This window comes from Carettochelys insculpta, chromosome 3 (assembly GCF_033958435.1).
Source record: "Carettochelys insculpta isolate YL-2023 chromosome 3, ASM3395843v1, whole genome shotgun sequence".
NCBI classification, from domain to species: Eukaryota; Metazoa; Chordata; order Testudines; family Carettochelyidae; genus Carettochelys; species Carettochelys insculpta.
In genome coordinates this window covers 153,857,452-153,869,641 of record NC_134139.1, presented here as the reverse complement: position 1 = coordinate 153,869,641, position 12,190 = coordinate 153,857,452, and the positions used below count along the sequence as shown (strand labels likewise).

Below are 12,190 nucleotides of genomic sequence, written 5' to 3'. Positions count from 1 at the left end.
GGTAAGCTGTGTCAGCCTGAGCCACCAAGGGGGACAATCCCAGCAGCAGTGGTGGCTGTGGGACAAACACGGTGACGGTGATGGCTGTGGCACAGCCAGGGACCCCACAGTTGTGGAGGTCTGAGCCACAGGACCTGGTGGTGGTTCTGGTGAGTCTTTCACAGTACTGTGCGGTACAGTACAGTACTCTACTTTCTTGGGAGGGGGGGCAGTAGAAGACTTTCATTATAACCGATGTCTGGTATAACAGGGTCCATTATATCGAGGGCTTACTGTATAAGAGAATACGCAATAAAGCCTCTTAAAAAGACAGAGCCCTCATATTTTAAAGTTACTAAATAAATAAGATGAGAAGAAAGCATAACAGGACTGTTTTTCTCCCCAGCTTACACATTTCTTATTGATACGACTCTTTGATGTCTTGTAATCAGTTCTGTGTAAAGTGCTATGAGACTTGTGAGTGAAAAGCATAAATAAGAGATAGGTCTCATTATTATTCAAATGATGAAAATTTTACCTCAGTCTCAGCTGAAAAATATGTTTTTTCCTGTCTGAACCCATGGTCTTGGACAAAGAATGCAGAACTTTAAGAAATCGCAAGTCTGGAGATTATATAAATATTACTTCTCAAAAGCAGTCTCCTGGTTTACAAAACTCAGAAGTTGAACCTCTCCAAAGAAAGATTATTATTTCCTCTTTTCTCCCCAAAGACTTCAGTTTAAGTTCTTGTTTATTAATCTTACCTGTTATGATAATGAGAATAAAATGGAAATCTACAAACTTGGATTGAGATTTTCAAAGCTATTTTAAGGGAATTAATGAAATATTTTCCATAAAAAAGTAAATGGCTACCTTCAATATCTTAACCTTCCAGTCTAGAGTATTTCCTGAAGTATATCCTGAAGTATTTGCAGTGTTGGAATCCAAATATATTGTCTGATTTTTATGTCCCTGTTCATTTCAGATTTCCAAACACCCTAAAGCTCTACATTTTCATTGCAGTACCTCTGGATTATATGGACTTCATTTAACGTTCCCTCACATTCTTACCAGATAAAAGTTCCAATTGCTTTGACAATACAGTTAGGCATGTCTTTAAATTCTTGCCAGAGATTTTGCCAGTAGTTCTGCTGTCTGCTGTAAGTAGGAAATATGACTTGGCCTTGAGTTCAGTTTTCTGTCACTGTAAACTGCTAAACCTTAACACAAAAATTTCCAAGCTCTATTTCATTGAAGCTGAGCAAAATTTACAGTAAGAAATAACTTAGAAAGCCTTCATATAAATGTATATAGTTCAGAAGTTATATATGAACGGCAGCTGGTTCCATGATATATCCCAGTGAGTTGACTCATTCCATAGGATGATTTCCGGATATAGGCCCCAATTTAGGACATTAAATTTACTGGGTCTTAAGCACATGCTTATCTGCTGTCCTGAGGAGAGATGTTTTCCAGATTCAGGGGGTTAATGTCTGTGCTTGGTCTATAGTCACAGAGCGGGAGCCATGTTAGTCTGTATCTTCACAAAACCGAAAAGCAGTCCTGGAGCACTTTAAAGACTTTTAAAAAGAGTAATTTATTAGGTGATGAGCTTTCATGGGACAGACACATTTCTTCAAATCTGGAAAATTCTGATCAATTTTGCATATCTGAAGAAGTGGGTCAGTCCCAGAAAAGCTTATCACCTAACAATTTGTTGTGTTAGTCCTTAAACTGCTCCAGGACTGTTTTTTTTTTTTGGTTTTGTGCTCGGTCTGTCACCTTCCCATGCAAGCGTATATCTTATCACCTTAGCCATTGCTTTTTCTTGTCAAAAAGTAACTTCTCTTAATATTAAATATTTTCCTTGTCTACAGCTTGTTTCATAAAACTATTTCTCTGTTTGACATCTTTCTTTTTTACATTCCAAAGGCTCTCTTTGAATCCACACTATTTAGGACTAATTCTAAAGTGATAGTGCAAGTCCTCAGGATTTGGTATGCATCTGTCTACAAGTGTCATGTTTCTCACCACTGTGAGGGTCTGAGTGTTCTTAGGGCATCTTATGTTTCCCATTTAATGTCTTTTGACAAAATATAGGCCAGCTGCTTGTTTCAAGAAATTAATCATCTTTTAAATCATTTACAGAGCAGCAACTTACTCCTTCCTTCAGCTGTTCAGTGTGAAGAGTTTAATGACATTCACAAGCAAGTAATTTTTCAGCAGGGGAGAGCTCAGTTTAATATGTACTATGATAGCAGAGATGGTTTACTAGTCTAAACATCAGGCTTTAAATGCCCAGCTCTGTGAAAGCACAATCTAAATCTCAGAATAGTTGACCCATGCCTTTTAACCACCAAAGCAGATAAATTGTATTCTGTGTAGTTTAGGGTAGGGGAATATTTATGAGATCCTATCTGCTCTTCCTGACCATTAAAAAATCCCCCCAGAGCTATTCTCACAAGTAGAGAGGTTTCTTCTGGTATTCTTGACCTACAGTTCTGCTTTTTCACATTATTAAGTAATGTGATGAAAGCTGGCTGGGCACTGTGAAGTGCCAAATACCGTTACCAACAGTGTAACATTTGTAAAAATGTCTTCAAGCTGAGACTCTTCATATAAATGCAAGATAATTTGTTCTGTGATATTATGTGGGTTATGAGAGTCCTTTTGGTATGGGTAACCATGTTCTGTCAATGTCCTTGATTTTATGCAGCCTGTCAAAGCTCTCTCAAGTTCTCAGGTGAAGGATGTTTTTTGTTTGTTTTGTTTTTGTTTTTGTTTTTTAAGTAGTTTTCCAGGTAGGTATACTCTTGTAAAGTCCTTTACTATTTGTCTTTTCGGGTGATATTTCCTTTGTTTATTTGTTGTGGCATTTCTATGAATCATGAGAAACTCTATGGCCCCATAAGACAAATAAGGAGGTGGCACTGGCAGATACAGCTGAAGACCTATGATAATTTTATAACCACTTCTCACTACCTAGTTCCCTACATAGCCAGTGCATATTCTGTGCCCGCACCATATGAAGTTTTACTTGCTTCAGTACAGTTTTGGTGATTTTAAGTGAACACAGAATCTGGTTTTTATGTTGTGGCTTATCTTAATTTTAAGGTACATAAACATAGGGTCACTTCCATTTTCAAATCAAATCTGCTTACAGACCTCATTAGATATGACAGAAAAGTCTGCTGTGTACAGCTCAGTCAGGTCACAGACATTGAATGGTAAGAATTTAAAGCAGAGTGGAAAGTGACTGAAAGTAAATACATAAGCAGATTTATGACATTTTTTCAATGTTTGATTTAATTATTCAGTCATCTGTTGCTACTCTCTATCACTATTTTCACCTTCTAAATATTTTCCTTCTAAATGTTAACAGAGAATTATTTATATGTTGATATTCAAAGAACATATACAAATACAGCTAGTTGATCTAATATTATCTTTCCCAAAAAGAATGTTTTATTTTTTTTCCAAGCAAATAAATTCAAGGCACATCTCAATATAAACAAAAGCTGTCTAGTTATATAGATGACTACTATACAGTAGCTAATTCTTCATCCTCATCATCATCAATAATTGTCTTTGGTGTATTCTCATCACCAAATCAGCTGTCACTCAGCAGTCATTATTAAGATGCTTTTGCAGCTAATCCCAATATTAGTTGGTTGCCAGCAGGAAGGTGATGACTTGTGTAAATTCATTGCTGAACTGCCCTAGCAATTGAACAAAAATCCATAAAAATGTGAATATTTTCCTTTATAAAATCATTAGTAATCTTTTTGATATTTCCTTTTTTGTTATTTTATCTCCTTTATTGTTAATATTAATATTAATATTAATATTAATATTAATATTAATATTAAGATAAACCACAAAATAAAAACCAGATTCTGTGTTCGCTTAAAATCACCAAAACTGTACTGAAGCAAGTAAAACTTCACATGGTGCGGGCACAGAATATGCACTGGCTATGTAGGGAACTAGGTAGTGAGAAGTGGTCATGAAATTATGATAGGTCTTCAGCTGTATCTGCCAGTGCCACCTCCTCATTTGTCTTATGGGGCAAAGTGTTTCTCATGATTCATAGAAATGTTGAGTTTGCTATTAGTGTGTGCCAAAACATTTTACCTCATTATCCCTATTTTGCACATGGGGAAACTGCGGCATAGATGGGGTTACTTCTCTGTGGTCACCCAGCTAGCCACTAGACCATGTTGTCCCTGTTGTGCATACCTACTTTATTTTAACCATGTCTTCTATATGTAAAGTTAAAGCACCAGATACTGTATATTTAATATGTATAGGCCTGCTGTGAAAAGGAATATACAATATGCAGTCTCAATAAAAATAAAATTTGAAGCCAAATATACTCAGTTTGTTTATTCAGAGGAACAATGGAAATATGCTGTCACTAATATCACTTTACTTCTTTCTTTATCATTGTCTTCATGCTGCTCAAAATGAAATTGAGTATTTCTTGAGTTACTTGTTCATATTAGAACAGGAATTTTTTTGTTCCTTACAAAATTGTTTATGCAAAATGCGTTTATCAAAATACTTTATATTACATTTTTCTTTTTCTTGCAATTCTTCACAGGGTGATGCAGGACAACTAGGATTACCTGAGGCTGCTGGACATAAAGGACAAAAGGGAGAAATTGTAAGCATCTGAGACGTAAAGGCATGAGAAATTGCAAAATACAACCCAGCTAAATTTACCTGCAGTCTCATTCATCTAGGTTGTCACATTCTTCTTTGCAGGAGGAGTAGATTTCATAATTGAACAGCCTTTGGTCCCTCTAGTCTCATGTCCATCTAGTATCTAACCTCTGTCACTGGCAAATGAGAGAAAGAGAGAAGAAAAACATTTACATATTTAAATATTTCTATAATATTATAGTAGGAAAAAAATTCTTAGAGCCCTGAAGAGGTGCTCCTCTCACGCCCTGAAACTAGAGACATAAATACCCATGTAATTATCTTACCTTGCATGGCAACAACCGAGAAAAGCACCTGTGTATTTTTAATAATGGAATGTATAGTTGCCATTTTGATATACTGTTGTTCTGAGGTGAAAAGAGAGAAAACTCACCAGATATTTCACAGTGTCGCCGTGTGTTTGATTTTCAGTGGTATATAGAAGCTCCTATTCTCCAGCAAAAGGCAATGGGTGCAGTTCAGCTGGAGATGGTTAAATCACAAATTCCAGCAATGATGATTAACAAGATTTTATGCCACGTGCAGTTCAAGGAGCAGCTGGAAAGGGAAGAGTCTTTCCATTTGTCAGCATAAAAAAGATGTCAATTTTTTTTTAATTTTCTTAATAGGGTCAGAAAGGAGAAATGGGCTTAACTGGTGCAAAAGGTGAAAAGGTAAATAATAATTCCGTGTTCTTAGAAGCGCACGAAGATGGCTTGAAAACAGAGTAAAAGTCAAGTAGAAGAACTGTGGACACAGAAGACTATGCCCCTGTGAGAGACTGTGCCCTCACAACCTACATTTTGTTTTCTGGCCTGGATATGTCTGCTGGGTGGTCATGGCTGTTGGGTATGTGGGTGACTAATGGACTGTACAACAGAGCTGGGTTTAACCTTTGTGTTTTGAAGCCATGCCCCAGCTGAAGGCATCCAACTTAAAGTTAAGTATGTGCTTAAGTAAGCTGCTGAATAGGGATGAGCTGCTGAATGAGTGCTCAAGTCACTGCTCAGTTTTTCAGTAAACTCATTGTATGTACCCTGGGTACTGCTGGGACAGGTCACACAGAGCCCTCTGAATGCTTTCGGCGTTGCACTGCTTACCAGCATGCTGACATTGCAATATTTCTGGTCTTTTTCTGTCTTTCCTTTCTGATCCTGATAAGTCAGGACAGAGCCTATAATTTAGAGCCAGGGAGACCTGCTAGACAAGACAAAGACAAGAGAAAACCAGACAAAAATGCTGGCCAAAAATGACACGTGAAATTAATTTTCTTTACACATTGAAAAAGCTTAGTACTTTGGTTTTGGTTTTGGTTTTGGTTTTTGGTACCTAAAAACCACAGAAGAAAGCAAGTATCTCAAACAATGAGATATTGCTGATTGAAATAACAATAGTCTTGTAATGTCTTTCAAATAAGGAACATAGGAATGGTCATATAGGGTCCACCTAACTCACTATCCAAACTTCAGACAGTGGACCGTGCCACATTTCAGAGAGAATGCACAGAACGGGGCAAGTCAGAGGTTTGGGGACACTCAGAACATAGGGTTACATGCCATCACAACTAATAGCGATTGATGGACCTGTCCTCTGGGAATCTACCTAATTCATTTTTCAGCACAGTTGCAGTTTTGGCCTTCATAACATCATTTAGCAACAAGGCTGAGTTTGGAAACCAGGAGGGTAGGGTCAGAAGAAGGGTTGGAGATCTAGATCCAGGAATCAGGCCAAATCAGAAAACCAGGAAGACCGGAGCAGGTAGCACTGGATAAGTAGTCCAAAGCACAGTGGAGCCCAGCTGTACTGACAAATTCCTATTCCTCCTCTGACCTGAAGTAGGGGGAGCAGGCCAATCAGGAACCATTGTCTGATCAGTTGGTGCCCAGGGTAGAGCCTTCTATCTGAATGGGGGCTTCAAGAAGCCCCACTTCTAGCTGATGCTACTAAGTCAGCAGGTGAAAAGTTGGAGCATGATATGTGGACCCAGGTTTGAAAGCTTTATGCTTATGATTATATTCAATGCATAATATGTGACCCAGACATAAAAGAAACTAAATGAAATAGGATCCAGTTTTCTTATCTGTCCATATTCTTTGTAATTAAGGTAATCTTTAAATGGGCTTTTATATTTAATATATTTTATAAACTTAGTTGTGTAGGTTACGTATAACTAATTGTTAGTTTGTTTGCTTTGTGTTTTCAAGAGTTGTTTTCCAAAGTCAGATAAACAATTTTTCATTAAAAATAAGTATGTAAGTATCAACATTTGCTGCTTGCTATTACAGGGAGCATCATCTGAAAAAGGAGAAAAGGGAGATCCAGTAAGTACAAATGAAGTTTTAAGCTAATGTTTATGCTCAGATCCAATTTTTCTCACCATATTTAGAGTCAATTATTTGTTTCTGTTGTACAGTAATTTATTTCATATCCGGTATTCTATCATCCGGCATGCTCAAATAACCGGCATTTTAACCATAAGCTAATTTTAGTTACGTTTTTCCGTAAGTACAGTAGAGTGAAAGTAAATACAAATTAATACAGCAAATACAGTATGGCTGGGTCTACATGTGCCCCTTCCTTTCGAAAGGGGCATGTTAATGAGCAGGTTCAAAATATGCTAAGGAGGTGCTGCAATGAATATGCAGCGTCTCATTAGCATAATGGCGGCCATGGTGATTCGAAAATGCGGCTTTTCGAATCGCGCGCTGCCCGTGGAGACGGGACCTTCTGAAAGGACCCACCCCAGTTTTCGAAAGCCTTTCTTCCGATCACCAGGGCTTTCGTTCATATTCATTGCAGTGCCCCATTAGCATATTTCGAACCTGCTCATTAACATTCCCCTTTCGAAAGGAAGGGGCATGTGTAGACCCAGCCTATGAGTTTACAGTGTGTGATACTACTTGGTGCTGGTAAATAAAGTATTCTGCATACATTTTTGTTTTTTCTTAATACCTAATCTTGTTTTTCTTTAGTGTTGTGCATTGCTGGGTATACCTCTCTATTATCCATAATATTTGAATATCTGGTAACCTCCTGGCCCATTAGACTGTACATTAGAATAAGTTTGATGCCAAATATTCCAAGAATGTCCTGCAAATAAAGTTTCCCAAGGACTTGACTATACAATGGCATCATGGGATTTCATGTTTATTGCCTCTCAAGTATAGACATGTCAAATTCACTCAGGTTACAAGTAAAAAAGTCATAATTTCCAACTGCCAGCTCTTCAAACTCAGAGAGAGGCTTGGGCACAAAGGAACCTTTCCCTTTCTTATACATTGGCCTGGAGGCAGCTAGTGCTTGTTGTCCTTGGCCTCTCTCCAGATTCTCCTTGGAAGCTATTTCTGTGATCAGTTTGTTACCCTTTCAATACAAGGTAGGGGGTCACCAAAGAGTAGGCCTGGGCAATGTAGGTCCCAAGAAAGCAGAGATGGAAGTTGCGAAGCCTAAACAGCTCAACAGCAGGCTTATTCTACTGTTATTGAAGTCAATAAATTACTGGCCATAGAAGTCAAAAATAGCAAAGCTGGCCATACTATCCCTCACAATTCTAATTATTACATAAATAAATGCATTAGTCAACTCAGTAGGAAACTACAGCTATTTCATTAACTCTGCAATTAATACTAAACTTCAAGCATAGTAGTTAAAATATGTATGCTCCTCTATTAACACCCCATTAATGTCCTTGGGAAACTTTATTTGCAGGACATTCTTCTTATAGCCATATTTTATATGGCACTTTTTATTACTGAAGATATTTTAAACAAAACAGTCCCTATTCATTAAGATTTCATCTACTGCTCTTTTGTATATTTTACAGCAAGTCATAATCCTCTCTGTGATATTACCCATGTCAGTCTCATTGTTTCATGAACTGTGAGGCATATGCGGTGGTGAAACATGCTGTCGAAGAACGTGTGTAGAATCAGATTTATTGTAAAAACGAGAGAGGCATGCAATATCATAAACAGAGTAATGAGTTTAAGTGAGAAATTACACCGGGAACAGATGAGTTCTAAGCAAATATTATGTTTTCAAGCAAATATTGTTAGGCATTAAACATGAGATGAGAAATCACCAAACCCGAAATGGTAAATAGACCTTTTTTCAAAATAATGCTTCCAAAGTTTTCCATAAAGCATCAACAACACTTTAAAGAATAAACATTATTTTCTAACTTGTATTAATTAAATAAATACGTTGATGTTTGTGTGTGTAGTAACTTCAACAAAGTCAGTCTTAGCCTAATTTCAGCTTATTGGGGTCATATTTGTTTTTTATTTCAGGGGGAAATTGGAATGAAAGGATCACAAGGAATTAAGGTATATTTCTGATTGCTGTACACTCTATTTTGTAAACAGATGTCTCTTGTGGATATAACATTACATTATTTGAGAAAAATTATGTGTTTTAGGGTGAAACAGGAGATCGTGGTCCTCCTGGACTCACAGGAAATCCAGGACCAGAGGTATGTTAATATATTTATTATAAAATTGAAAGCCTGACACACAGAGTATTCCTTCTTCCTTCAATAAAATCCTCAAGCAAGAAACCCTGACTCATTTTTTTCCAGCTCAGCAGCTTAGGTTCCACCCAGTCATTCATGGTCTTGTTGACCATCCTGTGATTGCATGGGCGAGGTTCTTATTTCGACTTTTTTCAGCAGTAGCTGTTGTACTCTGCCTGTGGACACAGTGGGGCCAGACTCTCATTTGGTGTAAAATGGCTTAGTTCCATTGACTTCTACCTTGCTACAGTGATTCGCACAGTTGAGGTTCTGGCCCATAAAGCAGACCCCCTGTGTCAACATGCTTTGAGAAATTAACTTCTTAATATGGAAACGTGTAATATATTTAACAGGGCAGCATTACAATGCAAACCCTGTTGGGGATAATGGAGAATGAACTAGCACTAACTGCTGTTCCTAAATCCAGGTAGAAGATAACTTTTAAAAGTTCTTTTGTGTATCTTCTTATAGAGGATCGAGTTCTTTACTCTCTGTTCAGTATAATATTATTGCAAATGTATTTGTTTTTAACTCAAATTAATTTGTATGCATATACACACACTGTAGGGATTGCAGGGGCCTCCAGGACCCACTGGACCTCGAGGACAGCCAGGAGAAATGGTAAGAGTTGTGTGATTTTCTGCAGTCAGTAAAATTGTTTGAGGTGAAATATTAGACAATGAAGTAGTGTCATGGAAAGTATTGCTGTGTGGTCTTATGTGGAGTGGTTTAGTAGTTAGCCAACGGGACTTTAAAATGCCAATTCTGCCACTGACTTAATGTTTGGGGTTGTCCAAGATCTTTATATGTCATTGTTTTGTCATCTCCCAATGGAGGATTTTATTACTAATTTGTGTAACTCACAAGTGCCCAGATCACCTCCAGCTATAGAAATACACACTAGAGGAGATAATGAAATCCCCCGAGAATCTCCTTACAGATCTGCCTGGAATCATTACAATGGGTTGGAAAGGTCAATGTGGTAAGATATAAAGCAAGGGAAGAACAATTCAATGCCATGTTTGCAATCTGTATTGTTAAAAGCCATAATCTGTCAATATCAACAGTGTTTCAGTAATAATGGATTATATGAATCTAAGCATGCAGACTTACACCACTGACTTAGGGTACTAAGATAGTAAGAAATCAATCTCAGGACCAAATTCATCCCTTGTATAAACACATTGAAACCAGAGACAAATTAGTGGTCAGTCTTTAGCTCCTTCAGACTGCCAGGGCTTCTCTACACTTGCCCCCAACTTTGAAGGGGGCATGTTAATTGAGGCGATGGGAGATTATTAATGAAGTGCTGCGGTGAATACAGAGTACTTCATTGGGCTAATTCGCCCCTGCGGCAACTTCGAAGTGTTAAACTTAAAGTGCTGGCATGCATGTCCCAGCCCCATAGTCCACTTCATTGAAAAACAAACTAAAAGGAAAATGCTTATATAGAAAATAGAAATAACAGCCTTTGATTATCATTGAGGGTTTATTCAAAGTTCTTCTATTGCTAATTAGTCAAAAACTTAATCTCTCAGCTGTGCTTTCTCATGAAGTGTGATTACTTTAGAAGATTACCAACAAATGCTTTGTTTTAATAAATGATCAAATATAATATATATAACAGTAACAAGCTGATGTTCTATTTTGTATTTAGCTCCCAATTCAGCTTTGGACAATTATTCAGTGTTTCAAGTTACATATAATTCAAATACTGTCGGTAGTATAATTATTAGACTTGGAAGATACCTCTAGGGCTACAGCATACCTGCTGCTCTACCAGAGCACAAGGATAAAAATTGGTCCTTATTGTCCTTCATTGCCTCCAGGAGCTAGTGTAATAACCGTTTTGCCTTTGGCTCTCACATGGCTGCACACACATTCTGAGGCTGTGCTTTGTATAGGTACTGAAAATCCCCTCAATGGAACACTGTTTAAAAATGTCTTATGCTTCTCATTATATTATTATTGCTAAAATGTATTGTCAAGCAGTATATAGACTTCTTTGTCAATTCTATTATTACTGTTGGCCACACAAAATGTGTGCATGTGTATGCAAATTGGCATTTTGAGTACAAAATACACAGGTCTATGTGCAAAACAGTTGAAGGTGAGAGCACAAGTAGCTGATGATGCAAACATTAATTTTTCTGGCACCTGAAGTTAGTTTCCAGCACTTAGCTTATACAAGTATCAGAGTGGTAACCATGTTAGTCTGCATCTGCAAAAACAACAAGAAATCCTGTGGCACCTTATAACCTAACAGATTTATCAGAGCGTAAACTTGCGTGGGCAAAGACCCAGTTTGCCAGTAGCGTATGATGAAGTGCGTCTTTGCCCACAGATGCTTATGCTCCGATAAATCTGTTAGTCTCTAAGGTGCCACAGGACTTCTCATTGTTTTAGCTTCTACATAATTTTCATGCACAATTTAGGTGCTGATTTTTAAATATTTGGTTTGTAAGGTACATACATCTACTGTGCCTTTGACCAACTGACATATTACAATCTATATCATTTTAAGATTAAACTCTCCAGTCCCAAAAATTATGTATCTGCTCTGCAAATGTCTTGGAGTAGGGACTGGATAGTCCATTATGTATTGTGCAGCATGAACCACACAGGTGTGTATCAACTACAGCCATGGTCTCAATTTTTTCCTAGTTCTTGTTTTGCAACAGTGGACGTGGGAGGGAAAGCTATCCTGAAACTAGTTTTGGTTCCCTGATTTTCTGCCCAATGTATGAGTAGGCAGGTGCTGCTTTCACATTCTTCCCAAGGAACAATTCACCTTTGATGTGAACTCTCTCTGGCCTTTCTTCCTCCCTATTTCTGACATGAGTCAGACACTAGGGGCTGCCAGGGAAGATGGGTTATCTACACAGAGGGATCACAAGGAAGGCCTGTTTGAGTTCCCTTTGTATCTCTCTAAATGTGGATGGAGCATGGCAGAGAATCTGGCTCATACACCTTTCAGTCAGCTACTGTTCATGGGGT

General features: G+C 37.7%; 1 protein-coding gene across 2 annotated transcripts in view; it reads left to right on the top strand.

The window, feature by feature from the left end:
- COL19A1 (collagen type XIX alpha 1 chain) overlaps positions 1-12,190 on the top strand; it is a 338,823-nt gene that overhangs the window by 262,792 nt on the left and 63,841 nt on the right. For both annotated transcript variants that reach the window (XM_074991087.1, XM_074991086.1), the window contains 6 exons: positions 4,583-4,645; positions 5,313-5,357; positions 6,969-7,004; positions 8,973-9,008; positions 9,101-9,154; positions 9,761-9,814. In XM_074991087.1, the coding sequence (XP_074847188.1) occupies positions 4,583-4,645; positions 5,313-5,357; positions 6,969-7,004; positions 8,973-9,008; positions 9,101-9,154; positions 9,761-9,814 (288 nt within the window). The remainder of the gene's footprint in view (positions 1-4,582; positions 4,646-5,312; positions 5,358-6,968; positions 7,005-8,972; positions 9,009-9,100; positions 9,155-9,760; positions 9,815-12,190) is intronic.